Source organism: Diachasma alloeum, unplaced genomic scaffold, assembly GCF_001412515.2.
Source record: "Diachasma alloeum isolate Michigan unplaced genomic scaffold, Dall2.0 Dall_scaffold_00211, whole genome shotgun sequence".
Lineage (NCBI taxonomy): Eukaryota > Metazoa > Arthropoda > Insecta > Hymenoptera > Braconidae > Diachasma > Diachasma alloeum.
In genome coordinates this window covers 1,263,103-1,277,911 of record NW_021680376.1, presented here as the reverse complement: position 1 = coordinate 1,277,911, position 14,809 = coordinate 1,263,103, and the positions used below count along the sequence as shown (strand labels likewise).

General features: G+C 37.6%; 2 protein-coding genes across 13 annotated transcripts in view; both read left to right on the top strand.

Annotated features, from left to right (window-relative positions):
• Positions 1-7,941, top strand: part of LOC107036862 (tudor domain-containing protein 7) — a 10,013-nt gene extending 2,072 nt beyond the window's left edge. The window contains exons 1-6 of one of the 3 annotated variants that reach the window (XM_015255083.1): positions 47-320; positions 1,159-1,226; positions 2,100-4,296; positions 4,955-5,362; positions 5,807-6,386; positions 7,048-7,941. In XM_015255083.1, the coding sequence (XP_015110569.1) occupies positions 2,107-4,296; positions 4,955-5,362; positions 5,807-6,386; positions 7,048-7,274 (3,405 nt within the window). In that variant the 5' untranslated portion in view covers positions 47-320; positions 1,159-1,226; positions 2,100-2,106 and the 3' untranslated portion in view covers positions 7,275-7,941. Of the gene's footprint in view, positions 1-46; positions 321-1,158; positions 1,227-2,099; positions 4,297-4,954; positions 5,363-5,806; positions 6,387-7,047 lie in introns of those variants that run through there. The other 2 variants (XM_015255084.1, XM_015255085.1) reach the window with 2 other exon arrangements.
• A 2,148-nt stretch (positions 7,942-10,089) lies between these two features.
• Positions 10,090-14,809, top strand: part of LOC107036781 (tropomyosin) — a 41,694-nt gene continuing 36,974 nt past the window's right edge. For 9 of the 10 annotated variants that reach the window (XM_015254936.1, XM_015254931.1, XM_015254940.1 and 6 more), the window contains exons 1-2: positions 10,091-10,195; positions 13,302-13,455. In XM_015254936.1, coding sequence (XP_015110422.1) covers positions 13,342-13,455 — 114 coding nt within the window. In that variant the 5' untranslated portion in view covers positions 10,091-10,195; positions 13,302-13,341. Of the gene's footprint in view, positions 10,196-13,301; positions 13,456-14,809 lie in introns of all 10 variants that reach the window. The other variant, XM_015254932.1, reaches the window with a different exon arrangement.

Below are 14,809 nucleotides of genomic sequence, written 5' to 3'. Positions count from 1 at the left end.
GAGAGAGAGAGAGAGAGAGCGCGCGATCAGTCTAGTTGCACGCGACGTGAGAGAATGTAGTGTTCTGTTGATCATCGAGTCTAGTTGTTCGTTGTGACCTCAAACGGTTCATTTCATCCTGTTCTCTTTCGGTTGCTAATCGTCTCGGTGTGAATAAACTGATGTTAACGCGGCATATGGCGGTGATTGGTTAATTTCTTTATCGATTTTTCGCTTGGCGACACGTCAGAGTGATTCGTGGAATTTTTTTTCGAGACAATACCGCGGTAATTGTGCCCTTTCGGCGTGCGACCGGAATTCCGCGGGGTCGAGCCAGCTCTGTAAGTTGGTTCAATTATTTTTTAGGTGCTGATGGGACTTCGAATTGGCTGGTTAGGTTTGAAGGGCTGCGGCATTTTTTGGAAGTGGTTTTCATGGACTTTGAGGAGTAGGGGGTTTTTGGGCTTTTGTTTTTTTTTGAATTTTTGAGGATTTGATGAAGTTTTGCGATTGTTTTTAATTAATCTTTAGGTCTGTAAAGGCCTAGAGCCATACATCGAAGTAAAGGGCCATTTTTAGTATTAATTTTTAGGAATTGAGGTATTTTTTGGATTTTTTTACAACTAATTTCGAAGCATTGACGAGTTTTTTAAGCATTTTTGTGGTGTTGAAATTCTTGGAAATTTGTTGGAATTCTTTAATCTATTTTAAGGGCTGATGCATTTTTTGGATTTGGTTTTCATCAATTTCGAGTTCATGGAATTTTTGCAATTTTGTGAAATTAATGTTCACTTATTGAAACATTTTTTTGTCATTTTTTTCAACTAATTTCGAAGAGTTGACGGATTTCTTTTTTTTTTTTCAATTTTTTAGGTGTTGATAGCATTTTTGAAATTATTTTTCAGTAATTTAGAGGGCTCAATAATTTTTTCGCTATTGTCGTTAATTAATCTTAAAGGGTTCATCAATTTTTCGCCGTTATTTTCAATTTCAAGCAGTTAATAAATGTTTTGAAATTATTTGCAATTAATTTTGAGTTTTGTCATCCTCCTACTCTACACAATTATTTTCAGATTTTGTAGCAAATTCTTATTATTGAGGTCTCGATGTTTTTATTCTGCCTTTTCCGGGGGAACTGTTTGGGCCAGAGCTTCTGAGGTATTTGTTTTTGTTTCGTAGATCGTGTGGGGATAGTGGGGCTGACACGAGCGCTGGCGGTCGACTACACAAAGCACGGCCTGTTCAAGGTAATGGAAAGATCCTCATCGTGGGGATTGTTGACATTTTTTTCGTCAGTATGTTTCCGGCCGAGTCCCATCATGATAGAAAAATTGCACGTTGTAAATTAGTCGTTCTGAATGCTCGATAATTCTTGGGGTGATGGGGCAAATGCGATAATTTTCGTTTCATTTTTTACATTCTAATTCAGAACTATTAACAATCAAAACCTTTTTGTTTTACCAAAATCTCTAAATTTATGCGTTTAATCATTATTTTATTCATCGTTTTGAAAACTATTTGGAGAAACTTCTGTTGAAATCACCTTTTTTCACTGATTTTACAAATATTTCATTAGAATAAATAGCATATATAATTAAAAATGAATTAATTTTGTCTATGAAATATCATCTCTTGAAGGTTCCTATTCAATTCTCTTCGAAATATAAAACAAGTTGAAATGAAAAATGAAAATATTTTTCACCACGCGTGGGTAAATGAGATTTTAATTTCATTTTCAAGCGAGAAAAGATAAAAAGACGTTGGCCTAATTAGATTTTTATCTCTCAATTTCGAAGTATAGATAATTAAAAACCTATATATTTTTCCGAACTCTCTAAATTATCTCTCACTCGATCACTATTTTTTTTCTCATTGTGAAAGCCGTTTCGAAATAAAAAAAGTCAGTAACCGTCGATTCATCTTAGATACGAATTGAAGTCTATATTCATGAAAAAAATCATGAAATTCGATTGATCCTTTATAAGAAAATTCCAAAAAAAAATTAAGAAAAAAGACCACATGCGTAAAACTGCCCTTTTTCTCCCTAGTGTCACAAACCCCCTGTCCATCCTCCCCCACTGTCGCCATCACCGCCCCTCAATTCTTTCTTTCACTCCCAGCTGAAAGATGGAGGAAGTAGCAAGCACCCTCCGCGCATGCCTGATGACGTCGAAGGGGGGTGTTCCCCTGGAGAACGTCAACCGAGACTACAGATCCCTAGAAGGTGAGAACATTCCCTACCGCAGGCTAGGCTTCACCAGTCTCGAGGACTTCATCTCGAAAGTCCCTCGCCTCCGTCAGTACCAACGAGGTGGTGTGACCTACGTCGAAGTGATTCCCGACGAGAACACAGCTCATCTGGCCGAGCTAATCAACAGACAGAGGTCCTCAAAGAAGAGACGAAAGCCCCTGAGAATGCCCTCCTCCTGGTCCTCGAGGCGGCCCACCCTCAACAACTTTACCCCTAGAAGCAGCACGAGGCCACCCCCAAGAGTCCAAATGTTCCCATTGCGAGCTCAAGCCTCTCCCCAAAGACCCCAGAGGCCTCACCTGACCCAACCAGCAAGGTCCCACCCTCCCTCAGTGACAGTCTACCCAGGAACAGTGACAGTCTACCCTGCAAAAGCCCCAGACCAACTTCCCCCCAGTGCCAAAACCCAACAAACTCTCCCACAACGACTTCAGACTGTCCAAAATCCCAGACAGACCCCTCAGAGTCATCACCAGCCCCTCCAGAGCCGTCAGCAGACGCCTCAGTCACCCCAGAATCCCTCTAAATCCCCACGTGAACCCCTCCAGAAGATCGTCATCTCCCAGACCCCTCTAACCCCATCGAAAGCCCCTCAATCAGCTCCTGTCACCAACGGAGCTGCTGCTCGTCAGGTGAACAGACAAAACAGCATGCCCCACCTGATTCCTGCAACTACCAAAGGCTCCAGGGCCATTCCCCCCCTAAAGGTGGCAAGACCTTTGAGCGACAGACTCCGAAGGTCCCCTGAACGAAAGGTGACCTTCTCACCTGAGATCGGAGCCTCCTCTCCACCCATTCTTACCCCTGTCACCTCACCTGCTCCCCTGACCCCACCTTGTGACACCGCTGACCCCAGAGAAAAGCTCAAGACCCTCGGGAGAAGACTCCACCTGAGCCCAACAGAGCCTGAATACAAAAATGTTCCGATTGAGTCCAAGAATGGAAAGATCAGCTTCTTCAGTCTGGTGCAGGTGGGAAAGCGCACGTTCAAGAGCTATCCCCTGGAGGCCCAGACACCTGAGGACGCTGAGAAGCTCGCGGCATTGGCGGCCCTCAATGAACTCCAGTTGAACGAGCAGCCCATCAAGATGAGGGTGACCACTGACGGGGAGGTGATGCTGCAGAGGCTTGTTGCCATCGTCGAAGGCCATCCCAGTGGTGTCTTCGAGGAGAAGCTCCCTGATTTCTACATGGAGAAGCACAACGAGACACTTCCCGATGACTGGATGAGCTTCGTGGAGACGTGCAGAGAACTGTCGGTGGAGAGGGGTGTGGAGAATGCTGCCATCGTCTGCAGGTGTGATCCTGCGGTTGACAGGATCCTCACCCCTCCGCCAACTCCTTCGTCACCTGGAAGAGTGCTTAATCCTCATTCAGGGGCTGACACCAGTCTTTCTCCTCTGCCCTTGCCAGTGGATAATCTCTGGCCAGTTTACGTGTCTCACGTGGCCAGCACCTGCGAAATCTGGATTCGTTTGCTTGAGGACAAGACCACTGAGCCGTTCTACGAGATGTGCCAGGAAATGTCAGCCCACTTCTCCAGGATTTCACCCATCTCCTGCCAGGTGGAGCCCTTTCATTATTATGTGACGAAGGTGGGGGACGAGTATCAGAGGGTCAGGGTGGAGTTCCTGGAGGAGGAGGGCAGTCTTGCTGAGTGCTTCTTCATTGATACTGGGGAGGAGGACTTTGTTGACACGTCTCTACTCTATGATGTACCTGCTGCCTTCCTCAGGGTGCCTGCTCAGGCCATCAGGGCCTCCCTCTCCAGGCATGAGGAGGTCCCTGTCTGCAGCACTACCACTGAAGTCGCCAAGGAGATGCTGATTGACAGGGCTTTCTACCTTCAGGTTTTGAGTCGTGAGGAGGACAGCACGAGTCATGCTGTTGTCGGGGTCTTCTATGATACTTCGTCGGAGAAGGATGAGGAGATGAGCGAGAAAATCGTCGCGGAGGTCCTCAGGGTCATGCAGCTGACCCAGCTGGAGGTGCTGCTTGCGAACAAGGGGGGACTCCTCGAAGTCTTCATTTCGCATATTGAGTATAATGGAGATGTCTCCCTTCAGGTGAGTTTGGAGGTTTTTTTGGGGAGGGGGAGTGGTGCTGTTTTAAGGTGTTGATGAATTTTTTATTCAGTTTGGGGAGTTGAGGGATTTTTAATAGTTGTTTTAATGATCATTGAGGAGTTGATAGATTTTTTTGATTTATTTTCAATTAATTGTGAGGAATTGGCGGATTTTTCAAAATTGTTTTTGATTAATTGTGAGGAGTGAATGAATTTTTATGTAAAATTCTTGTCAATTGGTTTGCAGAATTGATGCATTTTTTGATATTGTTTCTATCAATTTTGAGATATTGTTCAATTTTTATGGTTGTTGCAATAAATTTTGGGGAGTTGATAAATCCCCTGTAATTGTTTTCAATCAGTTTTGAAAAGCTGATGAATTTTCAATTTATTTTAAGAAGTTGATAGATTTTTTCGATTTCTCTCTTATTACTCTTGAGTCGAGGGATTTTTTGTGTAAAAAAATTAATCTCAAGACGTTTGATAAATTTCCTAAAATTGTTTCAATGACCTTGGACGAGTTGATAAATTTTCAACAATTTTTTACAATTATTTTCTAATAGTTGATTGATTTAAAAAAAATTATTCTGCTTTCAATTTCACAAGTGAAATTTCCATAACTCGAGATATTTCCACGTTAATTTATTCTGTTACCCCAGGTGAAGAACGATGGGCTGATCATCCTCAGTGGGATGATGAATAGTCTCATCGATTCAGCTCTGAACGACGAGGAAAAAGTGAAGAAGGCGAGGGTGTCAGGTCCCCTTGACCCGAAGGAGCTTTATCTCATCCAGAAGAGCGATGGCAGTTGGGTGAGGGTCCAGGTCGCCTTCCCTGGGGCCACCAACTCCAAGCTGAGGATGGTGGACTTCGGGGGCCTGATGGATGCCGACAGGAGCAAGCTCTTGAGGCTCAGGGAGCTCTCGGAGGGTATTGCCAGGTTCCCAGCGCAGGCCATTCAGGTGGAGCTCAGCAACGTCAGGAAGACTAATTTCTCTGAGTCGTCTGCAGCTAGACTGAGGCATCTGGCACCACCCACGCAGCTTCTACTCTGTAAGGTTGTCCAGGTGAGATGAGAAATGAACGATTTAGTTGATGCAGTCGAGAATTTTTACTTGTTAATCAATTCGTTCGCTTTATTCTTTATCATTGTTCATTTTTATTCTTATTTCAATATAATAATTAATCAGAATTCTTAAAATCAAAAACATTGGTAAAAGGAATTTTAGAATTGTTTAAATGTTAATCTTTAAAAAAAACATGAAAATTCGGCGACTTTACAGGTTACAACGATCAATAAATAATTAAAGACGATTAATTAATAATTTTATTAATTTTGATTTTATTAATTTCGTGAAATTAATATTAACAATTGAATAAATAAAAAATTAATAATTAATTTAATAATTTAATAAAATTGAAATTAATGAAATGTTATAATGAATATTTGTACTCAGATTTCTGAATACATCCAATAATTTAATCCCATTAATTTTGTTTATTCTTAATAGGTGAGGGAATACAGCAGATCTGCTGTAGTAGAGCTCTTTAAACGTTCTGAGCCTGACAATCTTTTGATATCCATCAACAACACTCTGGACCTCGAGCCTGAGCTCTCAAAGAATGGCGATGGCAACAACAACGTAAAGACGAGGAAACGACTCGAGAGGACAATCTCCAGGAACAGCACTGGGGACGACTCTTCAAGGAAACTGAAGGAGCCGAAGATCCCAGGGATCGAGGAGTTCTTCGAGGTGCATGTCACCGAGTCTGCAGCTAATCCTGGGAATTTCATTGTTCAGCCGATTGAGAGCAGGGAGAGGCTGGAGGGCATGATGAAGAGCATGCAGGAGGTCTATGCCAGGGTGAGCAAGGGCACTGTCGACGTCAAGGAGGACAGGGTCTACGCTATTCAGGATAACGATGGACTCTGGTACAGAGCTAGTGTCAACAAGATCATTGGGGAACATCAGGTGACGGTTTATCTGTCCGATTTTGGGATGATTCGGCTCATTGGGGTGGAACAGGTCCAGCTGCTGAGGAAGGAGTTCTTTGAGCTTCCGTATCAGGCCATCAAGGCCAAACTTATGGGTGAGTTGATGAAATCCAGTTGTGTCAGTCAGTCAACTATTTTTAATTATTATTTTGGTGAATTATCTTTGCTGATTGTTTACATTTTATTGCAGTAAAAAATTATATATTATATATTATTGTAGTTTAGCTGCATGAGTTTAATTTGAGGAGTTAATGTTATAATTTTTTGTTCGGAGATTTGTTTGAAGAATTTAATAACTTGGGAGATATTTCGAGAGATGTGACATTTTATCCTAATATCACTATTTTTGTAGCAGTATTTTATGAGGAGCAGATGAAAATATGTTTTTAAATTATTAATCTGATTGAATAGTGCTTGGAATAATTAGTCCAATTGATTATTTTGGATGAGTAAGTAGTATTTTTTATTTTATTTTCGATTGGATGAAAAAAATGAGTCGTTTCAGTTAAATGGAATTTCGTTATTAAATGTAAATCCATTTTTTTCAACTTTGAATACTATTTCATTCACAATATTTTACAAATCAACAATCAAAATTATTTCCATTAAAATTTTCCTGAAAATTTTTTCAAATTCAGCTTTTTGTCATCTTTACTGCCTTTTTTGAAAATATTGAAAAATAAAAATTCACAAATTTCCATCTGAATTTATTCGTCAACTTGCAAATAGTATTTCACCCCTTAAAATTGTCCCCAGGTGTTCATCCAAAGCACGGAGACTGGTCCCTCGCCTCATGTCTGAGATTTCAGGAGCTAGTGGTCAACAAGGACTTCGTGTCGAAGGTCAAGAAGCTCCAGCAAGACAATTCTGTTCACAACGGCTTCGTCCTAGGGCTCGAACTCATCGACGTCTCCTCGAAGGACGACGTCCACATCGACAAAGTCTTGATCGAAGAGAAGTGGGCGATTCCAAGCGCACAGTGAAGGACTTCAACAGATATTTATTTTTATTTTCATTGTTTTCAAATATATATCCATTATTTTGACTTGGAACAGGGTCTGGTACCTTTCCAACTACTTCCACTATTTTTTTACGAGTATAAATATTAATATTAATTAGTAGAGGCCATATTCATTCAGTCAAACTTAATGCCATCAGCGTGAGATTTTTAAAATCAAGCTTTTAGCGACTTCAGGCCATTTCCACTCATTTGGAAAAACCTCTGGGCCATTTATACTCATCTAAATGTGGATATGAAGATGTTTATTTTTTTTCGTATTAGTGATGGAGGCTGTGTCAAGAGTGAAAGTATCTATTGAAAGTTACGAAGACAATAAAAGAATTTATCTTTAGGATTAATAGGTCTATCAGAGTTGAAGATCGAAATCCATTCATTCCAATTTCCAATATTATTAGTTGAAAAATATTGAAAATTATTTTTCTCTTTTACTTCAGTTTTCATTTTCTTTTTTCACGTGAGGATTTTGATTTTTGGTTGTGACGCATTTAGGATTAACGATTCTAGAGGCCTATTTTTTATATTAAATAAAAGATGAAATTGTTTAACTCGTTATTTAATAATAAAAAGGCAAAGGAGGTTGTAATGTTTGATACAAGTTGAGAATAAAGTCTTCTATTTGGATATAAAATTATTGAGTTGAATTTTTTGTGCCACGATCTCATGAGAATTCTTGTGATATTTTAATGACTATTTTTTTATCATAATTTAATCATTTTTTAAATTTATTTTAGATCAATATTTTGCCATTAAATAATTAAGGGTTGAATTAATTAACTCATCACTGATAATTCAATCATATTTTTGATTGAATCATCCACAAGATTGATTTATTAACACCAGCTTTTTTTCTTTTAATTTTGATCTTGAATTGTCAAATATTCAGGATTAAAAATTCTAGAAACTTATTTTTTAATTGAATAATTCATGATGGAGTTGATGAATTCGTTAAGACGAAATCCTAGTGAAAATAATATCTATTTGGATATAAACAATTAATTTTCATCATAATTTGATGATAATTAGGTCTTAGTAAAAAATTAATCATTTATTTATTTATTTATTTATTTTACTTGCCTATTTTCTCATTCAACAATTAAGAAATTAGTTGATGAACTCATCATTGATAATTGAATTATCTTTATCAGCAAAACATCGACACGTCAATTATAATTAATTACCCTATTTATTTTGAAAAAATGTTGAGAGACGGATGACACATTGTCTCCAAAAAAGGAGTTGATGGCTTTTAAACTGTTAAGGCAACGAATAAGCCTGTCGGAGCGTTGACTAAGCTATCGACCATGACACGCATGTGAAGATTCAAGGAGATCGGGAAAAGGAAACCCCATACCCTGACCAGAATGCCAAAAAATGTGAACACCATGACCTCTGCAACCTTGCCATGATGATGATGATGATCCTTTCTCTTTTAATTTTCACCATTTTTGGTGGTGAGTCAAGTGGGCCGGTCCTTCGGGGTCCATGGATGCACTGGATACTTCCTTAAATTTTTAAACTCAGATTTTGTAGTATTTTTCATTTTATTTCAGCCTTTTTTGGCTGAGAATCGAAGCCGTAAAGTTTTCCCCGCATTTCCGTTGTTTTTTTAACATCCAAAATCTCTCAATCATTCCATTCACAATATTTCATAGCTAAAGAATTGAAAACTACTTCGAAAAAAAATCTCAGCATAAAAATTCCTCCCTCGTACTTCAAATATTGAGTTACATTTACAAATCCGTGTCATTCCGAAAACTAGGTCGAAAATCGGCGTCGAGATTTTCGAAAAAAAATCCATGATGCACCGGATACTTCCTTAAATTTTTAAACTCAGATTTTGTAGTATTTTTCATTTTATTTCAGCCTTTTTTGGCTGAGAATCCAAGCCGTAAGGTTTTCCCCGCATTTCCGTTGTTTTCTTAACATCCAAAATCTCTCAATCATTCCATTCACAATATTTCATAGCTAAAAAATTGAAAACTACTTCGAAAAAAAATCTCAGCATAAAAATTCCTCCCTCGGACTTCAAATATTGAGTTACATTTATAAATCCGCATTTCCGTTGTTTTTTTAACATCCAAAATCTCTCAATAATTCCATTCACAATATTTCATAGCTAAAAAATTGAAAACTACTTCGAAAAAAAATCTCAGCATAAAAATTCCTCCCTCGGACTTCAAATATTGAGTTACATTTATAAATCCGCATTTCCGTTGTTTTTTTAACATCCAAAATCTCTCAATAATTCCATTCACAATATTTCATAGCTAAAAAATTGAAAACTACTTCGAAAAAAAATCTCAGCATAAAAATTCCTCCCTCGGACTTCAAATATTGAGTTACATTTATAAATCCGCATTTCCGTTGTTTTTTTAACATCCAAAATCTCTCAATAATTCCATTCACAATATTTCATAGCTAAAAAATTGAAAACTACTTCGAAAAAAAATCTCAGCATAAAAATTCCTCCCTCGGACTTCAAATATTGAGTTACATTTACAAATCCGTGTCATTCCTAAAACTAGGTCGAAAATCGGCATCGAGATTTCCGAAAAAAAATCCACCGTCAGAGCCCCCACCAGACGCAAACCTCTGCAGTCACGTCTTGAGAATCTAAAGATATTCTCCACTGCTATACATTTCCGTTTCTTTATTTTCCACCCATATTTTCGTTTTTTTTCCTCGCGATACCGCCGATCCCCCCTCTGAGGGAGGGAGACTTTGCATTGGCGGCGAAACCAAGGTTCACGGCTTTTCTCGAAATGTGCACCGGCGTCTTGGAGGTAGGGGAGAAACTCGTTGGCAAGCATCTAGACGAACCGCCAGTCGTGATTCAACGTGCACCAAAGACGCACCAGCCTGAAGACGAGGATACTCGAGTATGTGAGTGCTTACATGTGATTTTTTCATGTCATCGTATACTTAAAGCCCTGGAGACTCCCACATTTTTATTCTCCAAAAAATGATTATTATATAGTGAATTAATTTTTTGCTTCTTTCATTCCATTTTTTTAAATTTTGATTTCCCGTTTCGTTTTATTCCTGCGGTTGTCACCGGACTTTTTTTAGAATCATTTACATTTTATTTGAATGTGAATTTTAGCCGAGATGACGGGATAATTATTTAAACAATCGAAAGATCGATGAGTTGAAGAAAATATTTCTTCTTGTGACGCGATTTTTTTGTCTTCTAGACTTCTAGATTTTTATTCTTCTCCAGAAAATCATCCAGGCGTACCTCCATTAATTTTTTACTTCGTTTCATTTCAATTTTTTATCTGTATTCTCTTGTCCCATTCCGTTTTATTCCTGCGGTTGTCACTGGATTTATTTTAGGAATCATTTTCATTTCATTTGAATGTGAATTTTTGTCCAGATGATGGGGTAATTATTTAAATAATCGAAAGATTGATGAGTTGAAGAAAATATTTCCTCTTGTGACGGTTTTTTTTCTCTTCTAGACTCCTAGATTTTTATTCTCCTCCAGAAAATCCTCCAGACGTATCTCCATTAATTTTTTACTTCTTTCATTCCATTTTTTTTTTCTTTTCATTTCCCATTTCGTCTTATTCCTGCGGTTGTCACTGGATTTATTTTAACAATCATTTTATTTGAATGTGAATTTTGATCCAGAGATGATGGGGTAATTATTTAAATAATCGACACATTGATGAGTTGAAGAAAACATTTCACATTTAAATCCCTGGAGACTTCCAAATTTTTATTCTTCTCCAAAAAACCTTGAGACGTTTCTCAAAACTAATAACAGAATCAATTGATTCTTTATTTCGTTTAATTTCTCAGCTGTCACCGGATTTATTTTACTAATTACTTTCATTCAGTTTATTAACACTGAATTTGATTTCAAACGACACAGTAATTATTAGACTAATCGAAGCATTAGTGAGTCACGGGACACATTTCATCCCATGAAGCTGTCACTTCCTGCGATAACTAGAAAAATTACACTTCATGTAATGTAATCAGACGCTTCGGATCGTCAGGCGTTCTGCGAACATTATTATCACAATCCCCATGTGTCAGCTAGTTCAACAATCTCCTAGATCTATCCATCTAAACATTTTTAATTTCCGTCAAAATATTTATTCGTCACTTGTTCAATGACCGGAGCCACCTGCGCCTGTCAAATTCATCATTCGTTTCATTAATTCATCAGAATAATAACAGCTTTGGGACTTGATCACTGCAATTGTCGAAACACCACCTGCAATTACCGTCGAAAATACCAGAAAGACCCCGGGGGTAACAGGATACCGTTCGAAATCTTTCTGGCGCTCTTCTCGCGCTTCGTAACCCGAAAAGGCCCGATGGTGGTCTTACGGGGACGCCTCCCTCCCGCCGCAACAGTAAAAATAACCCACCCTCGTCATTCAAACTCAGTGGATTCCTTGACCATCTTCTTACGTCATATGTATCAGAATTTCTTGTGTTATCTCGCGAAAACAGGGAAAAAAATCGGGTTCTAACGGGCTGCGGAATTCTTCTTTTTTTTATTTGAGGATATCCAAGTATTTTTTGCTGTTTCACGGATGAAAAGAGCGTATAGAAGTTTTCTGTACGGATTGCGCATAGAATTTCTGCAGGATTTTCGTAAATTATATTCGGATGTTTCTATACGGATATTTTTTATGCAAATTCGTCCTATGATTTCTATTCTGCCATATTTTTTATGCAAATTCGTCCTATGATTTCTATTCTGCCATATTTTTTATGCGAATTCGTCCTGTATTTCTATTCTGCCATATGAATAGAAACATTTCGCATGCACTGAGAGAAAAACGACAAAGTTCTCGAACAAGTCTTACTTGTGCCAAGAAAATAGCTTTTTGAAAATTATCAAAAAAGGATTTTTTGTGCCAAACATGCAGAGAGTGTGCCGATTTAGTAGTTCAAAAAAAAATTGCATTCTCTGCACACGCAAGACATGTCATTTCTAGCACTACTCCTTCGTTATTCAATACTCCCATACGTATTTTGCTCCCGAAAAATCTTTGTTTTATGGGAAACAAGGGATAGTAGTTTTTCGTTTCGGCTGTCTAATAATCACAGACAAGAAATAAACCCTTAAATGAAACAATAATAATGATATGATGCAATCTTGTAACTTGGGGATAAAATATTTGTTGATAAATTTTCCTCTATATGAGATATTTTCATCCTGAAAAGGCACCGTCTGGTGTGAATTATCCGCGTCTTGAGTCAAATATTTCGTTGCTGTCGAAAGCAGAACAATTATTCATGTTTGAGACTTTTAAAGTCGAACCAAACAAATTCTTGTAGAGCAAATGGAGACCTGCAAAAAAGATATTCACGAAAATTTCGCTGACTCCCTTAGATTCTGAGATATTTCTCTAAAACTCAGCTAAGAGATAAGTCGACTGAAATCGTTTTACCACTTTGCTTTTGAAATGTTTTTTTTACGTATAACCATAATCACCTGAAGAAACTCATTTTGGTTAATTTCATGCGATGATTCCCCACACTTCCCAACTATTTAAGGATCGACCTTCCATCATCCACAAATATTTCTCGCTCACCCTGATCCATAAACCCTAACAATTCTCGATCACAATGACTTTCGCGTAAGGAAATCGCTCTACACAATTATTCATGTTTGAGACTTTCAAGTTCGAACCAAACAAATTCTTTTTTGGCAATTTTCAACTAGCGATTTTGTTGGCCCAAACAAGACTTGTTTGACAACGTGTTTGTTTTTCTCTCAGTGCAGTTGTTAATCGATTGACCATCGAATACACCGAACTTTCTGGTGGAACCTCGGCAGGGCGTCGCCCGGGGCTCTGCACAGCCAAGACCTTCCACTATAAATAGGGTTGCCCACTGCGATCGCTAATTATACCCCGCGATCCAGAAAGCTGTGGCTCAACCAGCGACCGATTCTCGAAAGAAATAATTCACCAGAGAAAATGGTTCGGTAAATTAACTTCACGCTCATTTTGATTTGTTTCAGATTTTTATTTTGACGTGAGAAAAAACACAAGGGAGTCAGCATGGACGCGATCAAGAAGAAGATGCAGGGGATGAAGTTGGAGAAGGACAATGCGATGGATCGCGCTCTCCTGTGCGAACAGCAGGCTCGCGATGCCAATGCTCGTGCTGAAAAGGTCATTATTCGAACATTTTTTAAAATAAAAATTGGCATTATTGTTGAACCGCGCAGCTGTTAAAATGATATAATGTCACGAGTTCGATAGAAAATGCTATTATTGGTTTTCTATTGAATATTCTATCAGTTTTTGGCTGATTCTATTGAAGAATTCTGGAGTTTTGCCGCCTGTTTTTTGCATAAACAATGTCAAATAGAAACTATTTCATAGAAAACAGCAGTAGAATTTTTTTTTTTATTCAACTTGTTCTATTGAGATATTTTCTGTAGGAATTCCTCGAAATAAATTTTCCACATTTTTCCGCTCCATTTTTTTCTATTTTCATTTTAAAAAATTAAGGAAAGAAAAGGAAAATTTGAACAGAGCAGATTCTATAGAAAATATTTTGAATATTTGTATTGCAAAAAAAACGCGCTGGTAAACTCCGGAATTTTTCAACAGAATCGGCCAAAAATTGATAGAAAATTTAATAGAAATCCTATTGAATTTTCTTTTCTGTAGAATTTCTTCGTAGGTAATCCATTGTAGTGTAATATTTGTTCGCGAAGAAAAATTATAGGAAAATTTAGCCCATTCTCTGGGAAATTCCGTTGAATCTCTGCTGAAAATTCTATCAACTTTAGTAGAAATATTTAATAAAAAAAAACCAATTAAAAAAAAGGAAAATTTATGTTGAGGAATTTCAATAAAAAGTCAAAATCTATTTTATATATTTCACCAAAAATATTATAATAATATATAAGAAGAAAAAACAATAGTTTTTCCACATTTTTTCTGTAGCTGTTTCCCTTCTCCCCATTAAATAATTGAATGAAAAAACTATAATTTCCACAGAAATAATAGCAAGAGAATGAGTTTCACAGAAAAATAGAAATCTGTTGATTTTTCCTGAGAAATATTTTCTGCTGAAGCGTCGGAATTTTGAAATATCGCAGAGAACCAAATAATTTTTTTATGGAATTTCCCAAGTTCTAAATCCCTGGGAAAAAAATCATAGAGGAAAAATGAAAAACTTTTCACTCCATCGACATTATTATGACGATATTATTGTTCAACTCGTTCTTAAAATTCTGAAATCATCGTTTTATACATTTTGACATGTTTTATATTTCGCAATGCAAAAAGCATGCAACAAACGAATTTCATTGAACTGTTGAATGATGTTTTTCCTTCCGAAGGGAAGCGGTGTATTCGTCCAATCCTAAATTTCCAATTTTGTGGGAAGGTTAGCTAATTTCGTCCTCAGGACGATAACTTAAAAAAATTGTTCAAGTGGATCCAATTATGATTAAAAATATTAAAATATTCTTCCTAATGTTATTTTGAACGATTTCGATCATGAGATTCATTG